This window comes from Carettochelys insculpta, chromosome 28 (assembly GCF_033958435.1).
Source record: "Carettochelys insculpta isolate YL-2023 chromosome 28, ASM3395843v1, whole genome shotgun sequence".
NCBI classification, from domain to species: Eukaryota; Metazoa; Chordata; order Testudines; family Carettochelyidae; genus Carettochelys; species Carettochelys insculpta.
The window spans coordinates 4,072,002-4,094,988 of NC_134164.1; the positions used below are offsets into that span (position 1 = coordinate 4,072,002).

Genomic DNA, 22,987 nt, shown 5'->3' on the forward strand with positions numbered 1-22,987 from the left:
CACAAAATGTGTTTTGTCGACAGTATGGCAACAAAAGTTGGCACTTCTGCTGACAACCTTCTGTCTCTCCCGGATGAGGAAGAACACCTTTTCTCAATAGGTCCTGTCAACAAAAAACCAGGGTGAGCGCTCTGGGGGCCTTCTCTCAACAGATTGAGCATCCAGGACAATGGGCAGCCATTTCTGCTGTGCTTCCAGGTACCTGTTTTGTCAAAAGAGTGGTCGGACAATCCAGCTGCTCTGCCAAGAGCAAAGCACTCTCCTGATTGGCTTTAGTGTATGGCCACACGCTGTCAACAGCAGTTTTATTGGGAAATCTCTTCTGACAGTGACTTCTGTCAACAGGTCGCTGTAGTGTAACCATAGCTTTAGACTTGAGCCATTCCTGGGCACATATTTCAAGTGACTGTAATGAACATCATGCTTTTTTAGGGTGATGGTTGTTGGTAGCTGTTTGTTGATCCATGTTTTTAATTTTTATATCCTCCCATTTAAAGTGGTATCACTAACTTAACATCCAGAAAGCATATAAGGCTGCATACAGTGCAGTCAGGTGTGATTGGGCTGCCTTATTCCACAGGCAGGCCAGAGAGGGTCTGTCTGACTGCAGAGTCAGTCCACAGCTACACAACATTTCTGCAGTTAAATTCATTTCTTCTGTCAGAGAACTGGGCAGGATGAAGACACTTTCTTTGTCACTGGAAAGAATCCACTCCAAGATGCCATCCATCTGCAAAAATAAAAAAAAAAAAGTGAGAGGTGGGGGTAAGGAAAAACAGTAAAAATTACTAGAAAAAGCAAATGAAACGTTTGTGCATAAATTGGTACATCAGCTTACTGGCCTAATGCTTCCTTTCTGCAGAAGCAGTTATAGTGACCTTGACAAAGCAGTGGACCACAGTTTTCAAAACTAATTTGTGATTCAGTGCCCAGTTTTAAATCTCTTAAAGGACTTGATTTTCTGAGGGACCATTTAAGATGTTTCAGGCTAAACAACTAAAATCGTTAGTTGCTTCTGAAAATCTATCATATTTGTCTGGCACTTGCATATAGCTTTTCATGAAAAGTATGTGAGAATTCCTTTATTTAAAGGCATGTGATGACAGGTGTTATTTCATGCATAACCTGATATAAATTTTTCCTAGTGAGTCCAATCTTTTTCTCTTCCTCGGACATGAGGAAATACTGCACACCCTACATTCATTTCAGTAGGAGGGTTAGCTGAGCGAGGACTGTAGGATTTATCTCATTTATGAATATTAGGACAATACAAAACTCTGTGACTTCAGTGGTGCGCCACGAGGTGTAAGTCAGGTCAGAATAGACTTTAATATTAACTCACATTCCCCTGGTCCTTTGTATCAGCTGCCTCTCATTTAGCCTCTGAAGTTCTTATGCAGACCATTTTACTATGATTCCCCATACAATGTACAATATTACTTCTCAGCACCATTTCTTGCAACACTTGATGGATCAGACAAAGTTGCTACAGAATGAAAAACTGCAATTTTAGGGAGCACCAGAGAATATTCTAGCTTGTTTAATACCAGTCTAGCACTGGGATACGGTAGCCAATTTAAAAGTTATTGTAGGTCTTTATTAGGTTTCTAAGATAGCTCTATCCCTCTGTAATACCATCTTAGCCAGTTACTACTATATCAATTTATTATATTGGAGGGCTTACTCTCTTCAATCATTATTATGGGTGTCGGTGGAGTTCAGTGGTCAAGTTTAAAATATTTTGGAGGCCTTCTACAGCCAATTAACTTCACCCCTTCAAAATTAGAAAGTTTCAAGGATACTAGTTCTCAACCTTTCCCATACAGCAACCTCATGTTTCGTGAGAGAAGTTTTAGGATTCCCAACTAGACATAAAGAACAGGAAGGTGGTTGCAACACTGGAACCTGCTAATGACCTCCCTGAGGGTTGTGATGGTTCAGGCATTGTCTTGTAGACTACACAGGCCTTTGGTTCAAATCCAGCTCAGCCTGACAATGACCAAAAGTCAGTATAATCCGATCTAATTACTGTTTGGGCATCTAGGAAGATGATTTCAAAGGAGTCTGAGGAAGCAAGGTGCCCAAATCCCATATATTTCCAACGTGTTTAGGCAACTTCAAAAATCCCACCCCTGTACAGTACTGACCCATTGAAATAGTCCAGTTCACACCACAAATAACACCATCACATGGCACCAACCGGTCCCCTTGCGGCCAATGTCAGCAGAAAAGCCAAAGATAGGATGGGCTAGTTTTCCAAAGGTGGTACTTCCAAGTCAGGTTTAAAGCACAGTTCATAGATTCATTGGTTGCAAGACCAGAAGGGACAACTGCAATCATCTAGTTTGGCTTCCTGTGTAACACAGAGAACTTCCCCCAAAATAATTCCCAGAGCGAAACTTTTAGACAGACACCCAATCTTGATTTTAAAATGGTGAGTGAGAAAGAATCTACCATGAACCTTTGTAAGTTGATCTAATGGTAACTATTCACACTATTAAAAATTTACACCTTGTTTCCAGTCTGAATTAGGGCTAGCTTCAACTTTCAGCCACTGACTCATGATATATCTTTCTCTGTTAGATCAAACAAACACTATTAAATATTTGTTCCCCATGTAGCTACTTATAGATTAGAAACAAGTCACCCTTTAACCTTCTCTGTATTAAGTTATAGTAATTGAGCTCCATGAGTCTGTCATTATAAGGCATGTTTTCTAATCCTTTAATCATTCAAATGGCTTTTCTCTGAACCTGCTCCAATTTATCAACCTTCTTGAACTGTGAATGTCAGAACTGGACACAGTATTCCAGGAGCTCACACCAGTCCCAAATACAGAGATAAAATAACCACTACTCCTGCTCAAGATTGCACTGTCCATGCATCCCAGGATTGCTTTAACCCTTTTGGCCACAGGAGCTCATGTGCAACTGATTACTCATCACGATCCCCAAACCGTTTCAACCTCGCTGCTTTCCGGGCTAGAGTCCCCTATCCAGTAAGTTTGACCTCCATTCTTGGTTCCTAGATGCATACAGTTATATTTAGCCGTAAATGCACATGATTTGTTCAAGCTCAGCTTACCAAACTCTGTATCAATGACGAGAATAATGTCGAGACCGAAGTCTGTGGAAGTCCACTATCTACCTGTCATTCTACCTACCTCAGGGGTGACTAAACATCTTATATTGGGCCCCACTTTTCGTCCCTGAAATTAGCAGGGCCCCCTGCAACCCAGTAATTCAAACTGATGGAAATTTTGTTTATGGCGATATAAAAAAAAAAACTTCTGACGTGTATAAGAAAATTTGTATGTAGAATGTAAAACTTGATGAATTGGTATATAAATGCGAATACACATACACAAAATACAGTCACATTTCAACATTTTTAATAAGGTGGATGAGTCTGAGACCCAGCAGCTGATCATGCTGTGCCCCCTTTATGAAATTTCATGCCCTCTTGAGGGGGCCTGCCCCATACTTTGCTCGCCCCGATCTGCCTGAATGTTTGATATTTCTAAGGTGTTAGCTGTTCTACAAATGAATTAAAACTTTCCGCCTCCAGGGCTGTTTATCAGATGCCTTTTTGCAGCACTAAATTAGACAGAAAGAACAATAAATATACACCAGCTAGCAGACCTACTGTGAAAGATGTTATGACAGACAGCATTGATAAACATTTTCTAACCAAGCAAGGGACAGCCAACACTTTTATACTCTGCTATGTGCTTTGCTTCAGCAGACTAGGTATTTGCTCTTGTTCTGTTAAATAATAAGCTCACTACTGATGTTGAGAAGCACAAATCCAGAATGCTCTCAGTCCATCACTTTGTACTGCAGATATGTCTGCAACAGAGTAGTGATGTATATAATAAACCTAGCGGAACATACATGGAGACAGATTCCAAAGTGGGTATAGATTAAGTCTTCCTTATGCCTGAAATACTGTGATAGAGGCTACAACTAGCAACAGTCTGTAACCTGTACTGGAAATGCTGAGGGTGGAGATATTTGAGATTGAGTCACTGTTATTGGAGACTTAATACAGCCCTGAATTAGTCAGATGGATACATAGCTGAGGACTACCTTCTGGCCACCATATACTGTTAAAAGATCTCAGGAACAGGAAATGGCTGAATTCATAGTGATTCCCTAACCATTTTGAGTCATGTTTTGATATAAACCTAGTGAGAGAGAGAGAGTGTTTGCAGAGGAAAAAGTTGAAGTAACTGGGTGTCAGATTGGCTAACACGCATGGTGAAGACTGCTGGATCTCATTGAGGATAAGGGTCGAAAGGAAATCAGCTGAAGTATTTTAGTGGGGGCAGAGGCAACGGCTTGGTGAATTCTGACCCATCACAGTCTCAGTCCACATTTTAGTCTATCTCATCCTGCCAGGGTAAACTGAAGATGAAGGGCCCAACTTTCAAGGGTTCAGTTTTCATCTTCAGAGGAGGCTGAGTTCATGGGAAGTCAGTGTCACAACTGAATCTGCAGGGTTCCCATGTCTTTCAAAAATCTGGCTGCACAAAATGAACAATGGGACCTTTGTCTCACTAAAATTCTCACATTGTATAGGTGTTTGACGGGCAACTGAAAAATAAACCTACTCCTAGATATTGTTCCACACACAGTGTAATGGTGAGGATGTGGGAAGAGTGGTATAAATGGTTTGGCATAGTTGCTCTGCAGTTGATATTGACAATACAGATGCAACTTGAGCTCATGTAGCACCTTGATGAATATCACCTGTACCATGCCTGCCAAATGTCCTGAGCTGTATTAATCAGCATTACCGCAGTGTTAACTAGTAAATCTTCAAATATATGAGTGTGGGCGGGTCTTACCAGTTCCAGCTGCTTGGCCACCATATTCTCCTCTAGGCAGGTCTTAAGCAGGGGCAGTGTTTCATAGTCCAGATCTGTGAAAATGAAATCAGAACCCAAGGGAGAGTCAGGAAAAGAAAAAATGCTTTGTGGGGGCAAGCTTTAGAGTGGAACTGGAATCCCTGCTGTACATTCTGGGTGCACTGCAATAATTCATTAATGTTATTTACACTTTTAAGAATGCAAAGTATCCTCTGAGTAGTTCTATGCAAGCAAAGAATGCCAAAGCCATGGAGACTGAGAGTCCTGTGTTGCTAGGAAAGGTCAAAGGCAAATAGCAGCAGTGTAGAAGCTTTTGTGCACATCTCTCCACTGATGTGCCTCAGTCCTGATCTGAAGTGCGAGAGAAAAATGGTGGGAGGAGAATACACTACGTTCAAGGTGCAGGAAGCCACTCTGAAGATGCAAAAGGGACTTGCTAAGGTGCACTCCACCCCTTAGAGTCTCCACAATTGTCATCTTCAGATTTGCTGTCCCCCTTAATCAAAATAAAAAGTTCTCACATCCCCTGTGCATTTATTACCCTCATCCCAGGCTGGATTTGCTCAGGGTCTCAGTAGAAAAGACAATCTTGATTTGCAGAGAATAGAAGGTCAAAAGAAATACTACATCCCGGTGGGAAAAAATCAGCCCAGGGAGCTCAGATGAGCAGATAGGTAATATGTTTATTTAGCTCCAACACCTAAAACTACAGACCTCTATGTGGAAAGCCTAGTTCTTCATGGGTAAGCACAATCATTTCTGCTTTCCCCAAGCTGTAAGCTTTTCAAGCAACTTCAGGGACGTCTCTGTGTTGCTGGAAGTCTCCTTACCTTCTAAAGAAGAACACAGGAAGTGCACCAGTCGCCATAGTGCACGGGCTTCCTCTTTCTCACCGGCATAAACTCCTAAATCATTAAGCAAATTTTCCACCTGAGGCCGGAGAATTTCATCCAACAAGTCCATCATTGAGGGCTTTGGCAGCCCCCCTGCCAAAAAAAGCTCCAGCTGGTGATGAAATGAATAAAAGAGGAGGAGAAAAAAAAGGGAAAGTTCGTCAAAGGTTTTTCAGGCGTAAGGGGGTGGTGATGGGGGGAATAAGCTGGCAGAGGCACATCTACATGGCTTGTTTACTGAGGGCAGCACCCTCTGCTGGCAGTGAGATCTGGTGTGGCTATGCTAATTAGCCCTGTGATTATGCTAATGAGCAGCTATTTGCAATTGGAAGACTGCTCGTCAGCATGAAGCAACTAGCAGTACAGCTCCATTTAGACATGCCCAAAATGTGTTTTGCCAACAGTTTGTCAACAAAACTCAGCACTTCCAGCAGCACCCTCAGCCATGAGGCATAACGCTGCTGTCGACAGATTCTGTCCACAAAGAAGCTGTGTGGACGCTCTGAGGGCCTTCTCTGGACAAACAGAGCATCCAGAACAATGGGAAGCCCTGTCTGCTGTGCTTCTGGGTGCCTGTTTTGCCAAAAGAGCAGCTGGGCCATGTGGCTGCTCTGTCAACAGAGCCAAGCACTCTTCCCATTGGCTTTTTTTGGGTGCCACACTCTGTCAAGAGAAGTTTTGTCAGGAAATCTCTTCCGACAGTGACTTCTGTCAATGGAGCACTGTAGAGTAATCATAGCCATACTGTATTTGCTGCATTTATTTGTACTTACTTTTGCTCTACTGTACTTATGGAGAACATAACTCAAATTTACTTATGCTTAAAATGGCAGTTATTTGAGAGTTCTGGATAATAGAATGCCAGCTATGAAAGATTTTACTGTAAAATTAAATGTAAAGAGCACAGACCACCGTCTTAACAGTTGATATAACATCACCATCCTGCAGAAAGCTCTTAAAGGTTCCCAGCAGTTTGATCTTGAAATCTTGACTCAGGTACATCAGCTGCTTGCATTCTTTTTCGATAGCACCCTTCACATTCTGAAATCCTGCTGATGGTAAAAAGGAACATGTATCACCACTCAGCCAACCTACTCACCTAAGGAGTCAATATTCTACTCCTCCAAGCCTGACTCTGGTGTGATGCACACATGCAAACATCAAAGTGGTCTAATGCTAAAGCAAGAGAGAGGAGTAAAGTGATGGCATTTTCATTGTGATGATACTGAGTTATTTGGAAACAAACTAAAATCAAAATGGTAAAATAAAAATAATGGCACTGATACTAAATAGTCAAATGCTGAGCTGGGCTGAGCTCTTCTGATTCTGGAGACAGGGCTTCTGCATTCCATTCCCATCTCTGTTACAGATTCATTTTGTGAACTTGGGCTAGTCACATCAGTTCCTCCATCTGCAAAATGGGGTTGCTAATATCCTTCTCGTAAGAGCATTGTGTTGACTAACTGGAGTATGTTAACCACTTTGTGAGGTGCTAGATACATGAGAAGTATTACTGTTACTTCTGAAGGACAGCTTTTCCAGCCCTCGGAGATTAGAAAAACAGAAGCAAAGTATGGAGAAAGGAACGAAGAATACGCTGCTTGCCTGTTAGTGAAGATGCTGGCTCACTCTGAAAGCCTGAAATGAGAAAAACACCAGTATTATCAGTGTACTAAAATTCAGCTGAAATGGGCTTAACAATAGTATGTCTTCTGGGGTCCTTGCTCAAGATTATCAGAGAACTTCATAAGCAACCATTAACTGAGCTTCACAGCCCCATAAGAGCTAGAAAGAGTCACGTGGGAGTGTGGTTATGCCTGAGTTTGCTATAAGCAGAGCAACCAACCAACTCAATGGCAGAAGTAGGGACAGAGCCCTGGAGTTCCTAATTCCCCTTCCTTTTCACTATCCACTAGACCTGCCTGCTAATAATCATCCAGATACGTCCCAGGTAGCTTCATCCTTCCTCTGTATCTTATGGGGTCTTCACTTAGAGCACATCTACTAACTGATTATTATCTCCAGCCATCGGTGCTGTCTTACAAGAGCTCAGCTGTCACTCTTTTAACCACAGTGACTGATTCGAGAATAAGACCCACACGGGGTCAGTCCAAAGGTCCATCTAGCTCAGGATCCTGTCTTCCAAGAGTGACCAATGCCAGATACCCCAGAGGGAGTGAATAGAACAGGGAATCATCAAATGATCTCTCCCCTGTTGCCCATTTCCAGCCTCTGGTGAACCGGGGCTAGAGACACCAGTCCTACCTATCCTGGCTAGTAAGTGGTGATGGACCTTTCTTCCATGAGTGTATCTAGTTCTTTTTTGAACCCTGTCAAAAGTCTTGGCTTCACAACATCCTCTGGCAAGGAGTTCCACAGGTTGACCGTGTGCTGCCTGAAGAAATACTTCCGTTTTTTTTTTTAGTTTTAAACCTACTCCCTATTAAATGCTTTTCTATAACCCTTTATGACTCCATTCCAAATACTTCCGCTTTCTTCCTATCCCAGGGGATTTGATGGAGTGCGGGAGTGGGTGTCTGAGAGTCAGGCTGGCTGTGTCTATGACAGGCAGAGCAGCTCCCAGCTGCTAAGGATGGCCCCCTGCAGCTGTAACCTAAGCTGGCAGGTAACACCTCTGTCCTGAACAATAAGCTGGGAGGAGTTGAGCTGGGTTATGAATCAGAGGTGGCAGTTGGAGGCTGGGGAGAGAGTGGGAAAGCTGCTAACCTGTGCTGAGGGGAAGCTAGACCCCAGATGGGGCACCCCTCACGCTCCTCTCCCCAAGATGACTTGGAATGACTGTCTCTGCCTGCCATGCTGACACCTCTGTACTCTGTACACAGCACTTTAATGGAGTGGGCCACTCTGTTAATGACCTGAAAGTCTGCATTTTACTGAAGAGGAATTTTCACAACAGCTTGGAAAGAGAGGCTGCTGAACTCTGTTTTATATTCAAATTCAACACACTAATACATGGTTTGAACTGGGATGGGAATTTTCTAGCTCATTATAGGGACTCTTTTGCATACTTGGCTTTATTCAATTCTTGACTCCCCACTGACCCTCTGCTCTCTGACTTGCTCACCTTGATAATATTTTTCTGATTTGTCAACCTTGATTACTATTTTTGGTTCTCTGTGCCTTAAATATTGAGTCTGTTCTGGTATGGCTATGGTCTGAAGAAGTGGGTCTGCCCCACGAAAGCTCATCACCTAATAAATTATTTTGTTAGTCTTTAAAGTGCTACTGGACTGCTTTTTGTTTTGATAGTATATAGACTAGCACAGCTTTCTCTCTGTTACTCTGTACTGAGCTGGGCCTCTGTCGAGTATTAAACTTCCTGTTCTACCTGCTGAGTGAGCGTCACTCCTGACTGGAAGGGGGTGCAATGCCTGGGGATCCCTGAACCCCATCACAGGGACATTTTTAGGAGTGAGTCATAGCTGATAAAGCCTCCTAAATTAATTTCTGACTCAGCAAAATGCCTATCCTTACTCATATGGACTTCAGTTATTATGAGGCATGCCTGAGATGTGCTGTGGAGAATCACCTAGTTGAGAGATGCTGAGAAGGAGAGGAGTGAAATATGAATGATATAAGGTAAAAGAGCTCAGAAAGATAGAAGTTAGATGTAGCTAGAGTAGGACAATAAAATAAATTGCTTACCATCATAAACAAATGAAGATTTCATGTTTCTTGAACAATTACAGACACCTGGAGAAGGAAATAGAAATAATTATTAATGCTATCTCGACCTTCTCATGTTAGGATCTCAAAGTTCTTTCCAGAACAACATGATGTCCTGTGCCACCTTATAGACTAAAAGACATTTTGGAGCATAAGCTTTTGTGGACCTTTGCACATCTGATGAAGCAGGTCTTTGCCCACAAAAGCTTATGCTCCAAAATATCTGTTGGTCTATAAAGTGCCACAGGAGTTCTTCTTGTTCTCAAAGATACAGACTAACACGGCTACCTCTCTGAAAGTTCTTTCCAGTTACTCACTAATTAGACCCTTAACATATGTGTAAACCTTGTAAATTTTATAGTCCTCATGTCAACAGATCAGGAAACTGAAGAATAGTGACTTGCACAAGCCCACAGCAAATCAGTGGCATACAAGCCAGGAGTCCTGATCATGATAGCATCTAATGTCAGCAGACATTTGACCCCTACCAGTGTTCCCTCTGAGCTGTGCATTTCTGCAGACACTCAGCAGAGATTCAAATGCCACCCAGCTGATTAGCAGAGCATCCACAGCTATGTTTTTTGGTTTCTACTGGTGGTGCACATTTGCAAATGCTTCAGTGCACATAAAAATTTCTTCCACATGTGGATGGAAAAAAAAATCTGCACGTGGATGGAAAAGATTAGATGAAACATTTCTACCAAATGAAAGTGATATAAACTTGTGTAATCCCAACCCATGTTATGTAATTGGAGCTAGGAAACAGAGACCAATCCCTTTCCTGAACTTCTGAGAATCATACTTTTAGTACAGGTGAGACATTCAGCCCTCAGCTCTAACTGGAAGGTTAACCAATGTTCCCTGTAAGCTATGTGCTCAAAGGAGATTGAAATGTCACCCAGCTGATTAGCAGAGCACCCACAAGTAGGTTTTATGTTTCTATGGGTTGAATCTTTCTAATTCCTGCACTCTCTGATCTGGCAACATCCATGGCCTGGCATTAAGTTACTTAGTCGGATATCCATTTATCATGAGTGTGGCCAAGTTTTCTGTGGTCCCATAAAGTTTCTTTACAGCCACCAGTCTTGCCTGTCATTGTAATTTGCCCCAGACTGTCTTCTACAGGCCCGGTAAGTAGCGGCAATGTTGGTAATGCTGCTAGACAATATTGACCTCCCATGGTCTGGCAAATTCTTTGGTTCAGCACCAGTCAGGTCCTGAGGATGCCACACAAGAGAAGTTCAACCTATATTGGCAGAGCACTTTTGCACATGCTGCTGTGCACATAAAAAAATTATACTGCACATGGGCGAAAAGGATTAGAGAGAGCAATGGATACAACTGCCATGTTTCATCTAATATTGTGAGGAGAGAGAAAATGCATTCTTCTTGGTTGACAGAAAGCAAGAGGAATATGACTGCATTAATAGAGGACCCATTACCTCACACCACATGGGACTTAATGGTTTCAATACTCAGCTTAGATTACTCACACAAAATTTTCTCTTTCTGGATATTCAGGGGCTGTACTACATATGCCAGCACTGTGCCCTGGGGAATCAGCATTGTCTTCTTTTTAACGCTCTTGCCCCGACCCTGTGGAGTCAAACATAGACACGCATCTCTGGTAAAATTCCTAAAGAAGGTCAATAAATTCTCAAGTGCGTACTTGACAAGCATTGATTCTTGGCAGACTCTATGAGGGGAAGAGGGGCAGTTCTCCAGCTCTTTCATCAGAAGCATTGTTAGAGGCTGGGGACTGACTGGCTAAGCAACAGCACACCGGAAAGGGATGTAGGGGTTAGCTCTAAAGAGTATGGGGATAGGTTGTTCTCAGTGGTGTCAGATAGGAGAACAAGGAGCAATGGTCTGAAGTTACAGAAGGAGAGGAGTAGGTTGGATATTAGGAAAAACTACTTCCCCAGGAGGGTGGTAAAGCACTGGAATGCGTTGCCTAAAGCGGTGGTGGATTCTCCTTCCCCAGAAGTTTTTAAGTCTCAGCTTGACAAGGTCCTGGCTAGGATGACTTATTTGATTGATCCAGGGATTGATCCTGCTTGAAGCAGGGGGCTGGACTCGATGACCTCCTGAGGTCCCTTCCAGCCCTAGGAGTCTATGGTTCTATGAAATAGGCTATTGCTTATCTATGGATTTTTATCGATCTTCATCACTTAGTTCTCTGAACTTCCACAGAAATCCAACATCGACATATAAAACCAGATGTGAGGGAATCAATAAAAACAATAAATAAATAAATAGCATTGGCTCAATAGTGTCTTTCTGCATCAGACTGAGATATTAGGCTGTGATTATCCATACCCCGGGCTACTAATTTGGATTCAGAAAGGATTGTGTTCCATTTGTGAGGCAGTGGCATTAAAATGTCATTTGCGGGTACAGTTTTCAGCATCAGGACTGGAAGTGTCACTGTCAGACTGGTCACCGTCTAGTGGATGAGGCCTCTTTTCTATGAGCAATGATATTTTTATTGACTTTAAACTCTTATGGTGCGTCTACACTAGCCGGCTACTTCGAAGTAGCCGGCACAACGTCAAAATAGCACGTGTCACGCCTACACGCACTGTGTGCTATTTCGACGTTGAAATCGACGTTAGGTGGCTAGACATCGAAATCGCTATTCCCATCCCAAGATGGGAATAGTGCCCTACTTCGACGTTCAATGTCGAAGTAAGGCGTGTGTAGATGATCCGCATCCCGCTACTTCGAAATAGCGGGGTCCTCCATGGCCATCAGCTGAGGAGTTAAGAGACGCTCTGTCCAGCCCCTTTGGGGCTCTATGGTCACCGCGCGCAGCAGCCCTTATCCCAGGGCTTCTGGCTGCTGCTGCAGCTGGGGTACCATGCTGCATTCACAGGGTCTGCAACTGGTTGTCAGCTCTGTGGATCTCATGCTGTGCAGGCCGAGTGTGTCTGGGAGGGGCCCTTTAAAGGAGTGGCTTGGGGCTTTGCCGGCCCCTTATCTCGACGGGGAGCACTTGTGTGTGTGGACTCTCTGCATTTCCTTCTGGGGCGGCTCCTTTCGACGTTCTCCATCGCTACTTCGACGTTGAACGTCGATGGCACCAGCCCTGGAGGACGTGTAGACGATACGCATCGAAGTAGCCTATTTTGATGTTCTTATGTCAAAACAGGCTACTTCGACGTAGTGTGCTAGTGTAGCCTTAAGTGCTGCTTCACTCTGTTGCTTTCTTACATGTACCACTTTCAACTATTTGCTTCATTTTTATAAAGGGGCTCTTTTGAAAAACACTTGCACTCTCTAAATTAACTTGCTAAAGGCTATTGTCTATACAAAATTTTAATTGTATATACTTCACAATGAATATTATATCATAACAGATTGGGGGTGTTATTTACTACAGCCCTTTTAGCCTTATTTCAAGGTCTTGAAATTTCATCTGCTAACATGTTCCAGGTATTAAATTCCTCTGCTAACTGGTGCGTTATTATGAGTATGAACACTGGGCAACTACCAGATTAGATATAACGTTTATTAAACAACTAGAATTAAAAGTTTATTATCACCAAAAAAAGCTTTCAAAGGTGAATCTAAGACTAGACAAAGAGGTAGCTTAGAGCTGAGCCTGATGTGGTTATGTATAGGAAGACATATGAGAAAACAAATACAAATACAAAAATCTCCTATTCAGAGATAAACATCCCATTGAAAAGTTAAACTCACCCTCAGACCGAGCAAAATCACTTTACAGTAACTGAATCAATTACGACTTTCAAAACTTCTAAACGATGCAAAGGCTGCAAACAGCATTTCATAACATACAATTGCTAAACACAGAAGCTATATCAGTCTCCAGTCACACAGATGAAAAATGGGCAAAGGCTGGAGGTTGCCCACAATGATTTAAATCAACTTTTTGGAGGTGTCTATAGCTTCTTTCTTGTCTCTGTTATAATCACAAGGTATATAATAAATGGAAATTACATGGTTAAAAAATGTCAAAATTTGTGGCCCCTTTGTCTCCTGAGGCCTGGGCCAAATGGTCTTCCTGGTCCCCACTCTCACAGGGCCTCCTGCAGAGCTCTGGATCTGTGACCTTCAGAGACCTTCTGTGCCACTTTTAAGTGGCCAGAGGAGACAGGAGGGGCTTCTCCCCAAAGGGAGCTGGGCAGCAAGATACCAGGATGGGAAATTAAACCAGAATCTCATACATGATGGCCATACAGAGCACTGCCACCAACGTTGATGAGCTCATTGTGATGCTGACACTCCCTTGTGAAGTTTTGCTATTGTCATGTTGCTTCTGTGCAATACACGCTAGAGTGTTCAGGGTGTGGGTAAGACTGATCACTTCCTCCACGCAGCTATTGCATGACTAATGGAAGAGGCTTTTTCTGGAAATGAACAGCTCTGGTGGGCATATAGAATTAGAAGGAAAACAGATACATTTATTTCTATGTTGATTTCATTGGTTTATTTTGCTCATTCAGCACTCCAAGGCTGTGTCTACACTATCCCCAAACTTCGAAATGGCCACGCAAATTGCCATTTCGAAGTTTACTAATGAAGCGCTGAAATGCATATTCAGCACTTCATTAGCATGCAGGCGGCTGCGGCACTTATTCCCATCAGCTCATGGGAATAAGGGGACTTCGAAGTAGGCGGGGTCCTTTCGAAAAGGAGCCCTCTCGGGACGAGCTGCGCGGCGGCGAGGCACATCAATTTTGAAGTGCTGCGGCCGCCCGCATGTTAATGAAGCGCTGAATATGCATTTCAGCGATTCATTAGTAAACGTCGAAATGGCCATTTGCATGGCCATTTCGAAGTTTGGGGCACGTGTAGACGTAGCCCTAGTGTCTTACTAGGTGATCCCTGTACCACGCTTTTTGCAAGCTGGTAGGAACACCAGTGTCAATACAGTGGCTCCAACCACCACCAAATCGGATATTTGTAGTCTGATTTAAATGACACTGTACAAATCCACAAACCTTTATTCCACCTATTTCCCATGCTCTGATCACAGCTTTGCCTCCTGCCTGGGTCATCTTCTCAACAAGCAATGGTTCCTTTAAATCAAAGGCCTCGGTCACAACATACAGCTTCCTAGGGGAGTCTGAGAACTCCTTTATGAACTTGTGCGATATGTCGATTTTCCTGCAGAGGATACAGAGAATATCGAGAACAACAAGAAGTCTTGTGGCACCTTATAGACTAACAGATGTTTTGGAGCATAAGCTTTCGTGGGCAAAGACCCGCTTCATCAGATGCATGAGTCAGGGGGTGGTTTCAGAGGGGTATTTAAAGAGTGGGGTCCCAGTAAAAGGGAGGGTCAGAGCTGACAAGGTCTATTCAGCAAGGTGGAAATGGCCCAGTATCAACAGCACTTATCAAAGGAGGACAAAACAAGTCAGATCAGATAGGGGGATGTGAGCCTTTGTCAGCATCTAATGGGGAGATATTAACACCCAGAGCAGAGAAACTGTCTTTGTAAACTGTGAGCCACTCCCAGTCTCTGTTTAATCCATGGTTAATGGGGTCAAATTTGCAAATAAATTGTAGCTCAGAGATTTCTCTCTCCATTTGATTTTTGAAATTTTTTTGTTTCAGGACTGCCCCCCTTAAATCTGCCACTGAGTGTCCAGGGAGATTGAAATGTTCTCCCACAGGCTTCTGTACATTACTGTTCCTGATGTCTGATTTATGTCCATTTATTCTTTCACAGAGAGACTGTCCAGTTTGGCCAATGTAAATTGCAGTGGGGCATTGCTGGCACATGATGGCGTATATTATATTAGTAGATGTGCAGGTAAAAGAGCCCCTGATGGTATAGTTGATGTCAGGTCCTGTGATGATGTCACTGGTGTAGATATGTGAGCAGAGTTGGCAGCGAGGGCTGTTGCAGGGGCTGGTTCCAGGCCTACAATCACTGGTTTGTGATTTGTAGTGGCTGGTGAGGATTTGTTTAAGGTTGGCAGGCTAGCTGCAGGAAAGGACCGGCCTGCCTCCCAAGGTCTGTGAGAGTGAAAGATCATTGTTCAGGATGTGTTGGAGACCACTGATGATGCACTAGAGAGGCCTTAGGTGGGGGCTGTATGTGATAGTCAGTGGTGTTCTCTCATTTTCCTTGCAAGGCCTGTCTTGTAGCTGGTGGCTTCTGGGTACCCGTCTGGCTCTATCAATCTGTTTCCTCACTTCCTTAGGTTGGTATTGTAGTTTGAGGAAAGCCTGGTAAAGGTCTTGTAGATGTTTGTTTCTGTCTGATGGATCAGAGCAAATACAGTTGTACCTTAGTGCCTGGCTGTAAACAATAGATCTTGTAGCATGCCCTGGATGGAAATTGGAGGTGTGTAGATAAGCATAGCGGTCTGCAGGTTTTCGGTATAGGGTGGTATTTATGTGACCTTCGCTTATCTGCACAGTAGTGTCCAGAAAGTGAATTTCTTGTGTGGACAGGTCCAGGCTAAGGTTGATGGTGGGGTGGAAACTGTTGAAATCACAGTGGAACTCTTCAAGAGCCTCTTTCCCAGGGGTCCAGATGATGAAGATGTCATCAATGTAGTGGAGATAGAGGAGGGGTGTTAGAGGACGAGAACTGAGAAAGCGTTGTTCCAGGTCAGCCATAAAAATGCTGGCATACTGTGGGGCCATGCGGGTGCCCGTAGCAGTGCCACCGATTTGAAGGTATAATTTGTCCCCAAATCTGAAATATTTGTGGGTGAGGACAAAGTCACAAAGCTCCGCCACCATTTGTACCTCAGTCTCATAAGGGATAATGTTCCTGACAGCTTGGAGGCCATCTTCATGTGGGAGATTGGTGTAAAGGGCCTCTACATCCATGGTGGACAGGACGGTGTTTTCAGGAAGGTCACCAATGAATTGTAGTTTCCTGAGGAAGTCGGTGGTATCTCAAAGAAAGCTGGGGGTGCTGGTAGCATAGAGTCTAAGTAGAGAGTCCACATATCCAGACAATCCTGTGGTGAGAATATCATCTCTTACTACAAGGGGCCTCCCCCATTCTTTTTCTCCAGGGCACCTGCAAGATATTAACTGCATTTGGTTGTGGGGTGGAGGAGCAAGTTTCCTAGTTTACCAGGTTTAACATTTGCATACTCGTTAAGTTATTTGAATAGGCCATTTTGTTTGTCATAATCCAGTCTCTCTGTCTCTCTTTTGCACCTGTTCCCAGAAACATCTGTGGCCACAGGTGATTGATTGCAGGCTTTTATAAATTTTCACTCACTTTTTACTGTTGAGCTCAGAATTAGAGTCAGTTGGCAAGCCCAGTGACTGAAACAGTGCACGGTTGTGGGAAACAGGTCTCCAGACTGCAAAGACAAGCCACTCCCAGAAGAGGTAAAAGTAAAAATCTTTACTCACCACTCTTCTTTTTTAACTATGCAGGTTTTTCTCACTGATGTCAAAGAGATTGAAAACGAACTTTTCCCTGAGCCACCAAAATCGACCTCAGTAGGCTGTAAATTAAGGCCAAGTTTTCCTCCTGCTTCATGCTCCACAATCTTGGAATACAGAAGCAGATCCTCATATTTCACCTCTTGGGAAACAAACTTAATCAGGTTTCATTTATTGTGGAACCTCTTACAGGTACTTGTTCATTTAAGGTTTATCTCATACCCTCACCCCTGATTTCCCACAAAGCTTCAACACCCAGCAAAAACTCTGCTGCCTTAGGCGGCTGGGAATTAGTATCCACAAAGAAGTTGGAGTCTACCCCAAGAACACTGGTAATGAGCACCTGTGATGGGGCTCGGGGACCCCCAAGCTCTGCACCCCGTCTGCAGGCAGGAGTGACTCTCACTCAGCAGGAGAGCAGTGGGTTTATTAGCCAACAGGGCACAGCATCGTACAGAGGAGTCAGTGCAGCTGGCAGAGACAGCCAGTCCAATCCATGCTGGGGAGAGGAGGCCCCGAGGGGCCCTCAGAGCCAGGGCCTTGCCCCCTCCTTGGTCTCGCTCTCTCTCAGCCCAGACTCACTGCTTGCCAACTCCTAGTTCCAATTCAAACCCCTCAGGCTCCACCTCCTCCTTTGTCTCCAGTACAAAGGTGTTACCTGGTCGTCTGGGTTACCCTCAGCCAGGAGACCCACACCTTCTCTGAACCACTCACACACACATGTATCCCCCACTCCATCACAGCACCAACATCCAGGAAGGGATTTATGAGTGATCTGTGAGGTCTAGTGATCAGTCATTATAAATGGAAAAGTAGGACCTACTGAGTTCTATAATCCAGACTCTGCTGTGAGTCTGAATTCAAGTCATACCTGCATCCAAAGTTGTTCCCTCTTTGAGTACATCTGAAAGAGTGTAGGGGGTGGCAAGATATTTTCTGGGTTTCAAAGGCAGTCTGGACTGCTCCTTCATCACCAAACAGAAGAGTCTGTAACTATCAACACTAGCCAAGCTGGATACAGGAATGAGCCTCCCATCAGAGTCCAGCTCTTGTGTGAGATTCTTGGTCAATCTAGCAAACATTTCCAGCCACTTGTAGCCAAATCTGGTTAAAGGTGAGACAGAAGGATGTTACTGATGGGTTAACAATGGACCATCTGTTGAAGGCTAATGATTAGAAAACAAGAAAGTTAACATAATTATCCTGCACATCTCTCGTCATCGGTAGATTGTAAAGCACTTTACAAAGGAGGCTATGATTAGTTATTGTTTGTATTATGCCAGAACCCTAAAAGCATCAGCTGTGATCAAGACTCCATCAAGCTAGGCCCTGTACGTACATTCTGCAATGCTGTGTTGACACCACAAAGTTTTGGCAACAAAAGGAAAGTCGACGTGCAGAAGTCACCAAAAAGAAAGTCACCAAATCGTGTTTGCACTGCCAGCACTTGTTGACATACCATGGTCCCATTTGTAGCTCTCCCGTAGACAGAAAGAGCAAAGCAATGTGGGTAGGCATCCCACAGTGCCTGGCATCATCTTCAGTTACCGGGCACTGTGGGGGACACGGAAAGGAGCACAAGGTGTCTTGGATAGTGACAGAGAGATCGCCGTGTTAGTCTGTGTTCTATCAAAACAGAAAAGCAGTCATGTAGCATCATCTTTCTCTCTAAATGCAATAAAATGGACATTGTACCTAAGCGACTGACAGTGAAACACCCATTTCAATTAATGTCCTACACTGACTACAGCGAGCATCTATGCCACACACTCGCCAATCACCTAATAAATTGTTTTGTTAGTCTGTAAAGTGCTACATGACTGCTTTTTTGTTTTGACATGGTACCTTGGGAATGTGGAAAAAGTCCCATCAGCCACATTTTTGCTTCACAGCCCTCCACGGGCCTCTGGCTTACTTTTGTGTGAAAGTGCCAAGACTTGCTGTGCCCTCCAGCATCTGCGGTGAGAAATCATGGGTGCCAGACTTCCCTCCTCTGTTGCGCTCAGTGTGCTGAGGACATCACGCCTTGCAGCAGAGCTACTGTTGAACTTACTGTCAGAGGACGAAAGCTCAGAGGCAGCCAACGTGGTGAGTGACATGGACAGCAGCAACTTGGCATTGAATTTGGCAGTCGCGGAACAGCTGAGCAATGCAGACCATGGCTTTTGGGCTAGGGAAACCAGCGCTGAGTGATGAGGGCACACTGTCATAGAATCACAGAACAATAGAGCTGGAAGAGACCTACACAAGCCATCGAGTCCAGCCCCCTGCCCTAGGCAGGACCAAACCCACCAGATCAGCCCCAACAGGACTCTGTCGAGGCCAGACTTAGACACCTCCAGGGATGGACTCCACCACTGCCCGCGGTAGACCATTCCAATGCTTCCCCACCCTCCTCCTGAAAAAGTTTTTCCTAATGTTCAACCTGGACCTTCCCAACCGCAACTTGAGAGCATTGTTCCGTGTTCTGCCATCCATGACCACTGTGAACAGCCTCTCTCCAGCCTCTTGGCAGCCTCCCTTCAGTAAGTTGAAGGCTGTTATCAAGTACCCCCTCAGTCTTCTCTTCTGCAGACTAAACAGTCCCAATTCCCTCAACCTTTCTTCATAGGTCATATGCTCCAGCCCCCTAATTATTTTGGTCGTCCTCTGCTGGACCCTTTCCATCGTGTCCACATCGTTCCTATAATTGGGGGCCCAGAACTGGACACAGTACTCCAGATGCAGCCTCGCCAAAGCCAAATAAAGAGGAACCATCAATTCTCCGGATAAACTGGCTACGCTCCTCTTGATGCAACCTGATATGCCATTAGGCTTCTTGGCTACAACGGCACACTGTTGACTCATGTCCAGCTTCTCATCCACTACAACCCCCAGGTCCTTTTCTGCAAAACTACTACCGAGCCAGTCGGACCCCAGCTTGTAACAATGCAGATGTGGGATGAAGAACAGCAGCTACAGAACTTTATGATGTGAAAAGCAATGTTCCTGGAGCTGTGTGCTGAACTGTCCTATGAATGGACACCAGAATGACTGCTGCTCTCTCGGTAGAGAAGCATGTAGCGATTTCTTTGTGGAAGGTGGTGACCCCCCCGTTGGTGCCATTCAGTTGCAAGTCAGTTTGAGGGAGGGGAGGGAAGGGGCACGTTTCTGTTTACCTGGCTGCAGAGCAGTGGAGTTCAAAGCACTGGTCAGAGTGGCTAATCAGGTGTTGTGGGAAACATCCTGGAGTTCAATAAACGAAATAAAAATCTCCTTTGTTGCACACATCATAACTGTCAACAGTAAAGGGGAAAGACAAAAGTCCCTTCTGCAGATGGAAGTTTTTTGTCACCAAAACGGGGTGTTTTTTGTGACTTCTGTCCCGTTGCAATGTGAACGCTCTTGGGGTTTTGTTGCCAAAAAGGGGCTTAGGGTGACAAAAACTTGCCAATGTAGACATGCCCTAAGAAACTGTCCCTGTCCAAGGAGCTTACATTCCAAATAGATGATATAAAGAAGAGGCTCAATATTTAAGGCACAGAGAACCAAAAATCGTAAGCAAGGTTGACAAATCAGAAAAAATTATTTTCAAGGTGAGCAAATCAGACAGCAGAGATAGATTTCCTCACCTTGATAATATTTTTTTCTGATTTGTCCACCTTGATTACGATTTTTGGTTCTCTGTGCCTTAAATATTGAGTCTGTTCTGGTATGGCTGTGGTCTGAAGAAGTGGGTCTGTCCCACGAAAGCTCATCACCTAATAAATTATTTTGTTAGTCTTTAAAGTGCTACTGGACTGCTTTTTTGTTTTGATAGTATATAGACAAGCACAGCTTTCTCTCCGTTACTGGAGGTTTCTGTATTTTCTTGGGTATAGTGGTAGTCTCACAGCCTCCGATTTTTGTTGCAACTCGCTTGAAATCCACCTGGATCTCAGCTATTCTTGTCCAAACTCAGATTTAGTCAACTTTGTCAGTATCGTCTGACCTAATCATTTAGGCATCACCAGCGGGGCCAACGGCCGCCGCAGGCCCCAGAGCAAGGGGTGTGTGTGTGTGTGTGTGTGTGTGTGTGTGTGAAGGACCCACTCTGCGCCCTCAAAAAGGGCGGGGCCCACTCATTGCACCTCCCCCAGCCAGCCCTCCCATGCACAAGGAGCGGTGCTCCAGCACTCTGGCAGCAGTTCAAAGGGGCCCAGAGTGCCAGCCAGTTCTGCTATGGCTGTAGTGGCAGCAGCAGCCAGCAGCTCCAGGCTCCTTTGAATTGCTGGGCCCCGGTGCATTCGCCTCCCTTTACTTCCTCCATCAGCAGGCCTGGGAATCATAAATCAGGGCCCCAAAATGACGAGATTGTCTTTAAAACGTTGATACTTCAAATTATAATGAATTTTGGGTTCTCTTTCTCTGTTTTTTAGACTCTACGGCGCCCTTGGGTTATGTCTTCACACTTAAATGAGGAACTCAAGAAACGTATCTTGGTTTTAAATGCAAATACTGAGAATTTCATTTAGTTACTTAACTCCAGAAACTGCAGCCTTTTAAAGAAACGCCAGATAGAATGAGAGTTATTAACACCACTGTCTGAAGAGTACACACATCATTATTCTTTGCCTGTAGAAATTTCGATTCAGGCTTGATTTGCTAAGTCAAGTTATGTTGTAGTTTTGGCTGAGTCCATAGCTGATTTTCACTGTGTCCACCTCCTGCAAATTCTGGGGTGTCTGGCAGCGCCTGCTCAGGAGATGCCCAGGACTGGAATAGGTAGGAATAAGCAGGTAATGCACACTGCTAACGGAACAGGGCCCAGAGCTGGAAAAGCAAGCGACTATAGCTCAGTCTTGAGGTGCATTGGTGGAGCGACTGTAGGAGGTCCAGGATAGGAGGAAGAAGGCAGAGGCGGGTCAGGAATGAGGAGCGCCAGCGCAGATCTATGGAGAGAGCCCAGAATTGGAACAGCAGAGTGGAGGGTGAGAGAGAATCAAGCCTGAGATGCAGAGAAGAATAAGAGTCCCAGGACGGAAAGAACAGAGGTTGAAAGTGGGAATGAAAAGGAGATTTCTGTCAACAATTTTTTTAAACAAACAGACTTACCAGGACTCTTGCACGTCACTTATCCTCTGTTTGGAGAAAGTTCCCAGTCCTTTTAATGGTGAGGAAAGGAGATGTATGATGGCACCAGACTGTAAAATACATTCCCACTAGCAAACTTCTGTCACTGAATTCTGACTTCCCTGAATTTCTCTGCTGTACCTACCCACAAGAGGAAGTGAGTTTGCTGACACTGGATTGCTTCACTTGCTTTTTTAAGCCATTATTGTAGCCTTTTACTTTATGGAAAGTATCGGAGGGGTAGCCGTGTTAGTCTGGATCTGTAACAGCAACGAAGGGTCCTGTGGCACCTTATAGACTAACAGAAAAGTTTTGAGCATGAGCTTTCGTGAGCAAAGACTCTGAAGTAGTGAGTCTGTGCTCACGAAAGCTCATGCTCAAAACTTTTCTGTTAGTCTATAAGGTGCCACAGGACCCTTCGTTGCTGTTACAGATCCAGATTAACGCGGCTACCCCTCCGATACTTAAGAACACATAGGCTCTGTCTGCCTGGCAGAGGTATTGCGGGATACCTCAGTATCCTAAAATAGCTACTCCCTGTCTTTGGCCTGTGCCTGTTATTTTGAAATATTTTTCTGAAATAACAGGTGCACTATTTCAACAGCCCTGTAGTTCTCATTGCAGGAGCAGTAAGGGATGTTTTGAAATAGCACTTTATTTTGATATTTGATGGTGTTTAGACAGCACCAAATGCCAAAATAACCTATTTCAAAATACACGGGAAAGAAGCTTATTTTGAGTTTAGGTTGTCATGTAGACATAGCCATAAAAACCAGCAATCTGAACATTCAAAGTAAAAGGTATATCTGTTTTACGAGTTTCATTAAAGTTATGATTGACTAAGGGTATCGAAATTCTGTACAAACATATGCACAAATTACAAGTACAGTATAGTTATAGTCATAGGCATAGTGTCATTTACGAACTTGTTAGGGTCTGATGGAAATTTCATGGATTCATCACCAGTAGAGGGATGGTTACTGTTGGAGTTTCCCATTAGGGAGCTCAATTTTCCCACTCTGGGCACCAGCTTTTATAATGTGATTGGTATTATGTC

General features: G+C 44.2%; 1 protein-coding gene across 1 annotated transcript; it reads right to left on the minus strand.

The window, feature by feature from the left end:
• Positions 1 to 18,772, minus strand: LOC142002762 (gasdermin-A2-like). Its single transcript, XM_074979138.1, has 11 exons — positions 18,685 to 18,772; positions 17,711 to 17,943; positions 16,807 to 16,981; positions 14,418 to 14,583; positions 10,944 to 11,046; positions 9,430 to 9,477; positions 7,369 to 7,401; positions 6,673 to 6,812; positions 5,701 to 5,875; positions 4,850 to 4,923; positions 1 to 730 (listed from the first exon to the last, which is right to left on the minus strand). Exons 2-11 carry the CDS (start codon positions 17,919 to 17,921, stop codon positions 506 to 508), a joined length of 1,350 nt encoding a protein of 449 aa, XP_074835239.1. The 5' UTR covers positions 17,922 to 17,943; positions 18,685 to 18,772; the 3' UTR covers positions 1 to 505.
• Positions 18,773 to 22,987: the final 4,215 nt, after the last annotated feature.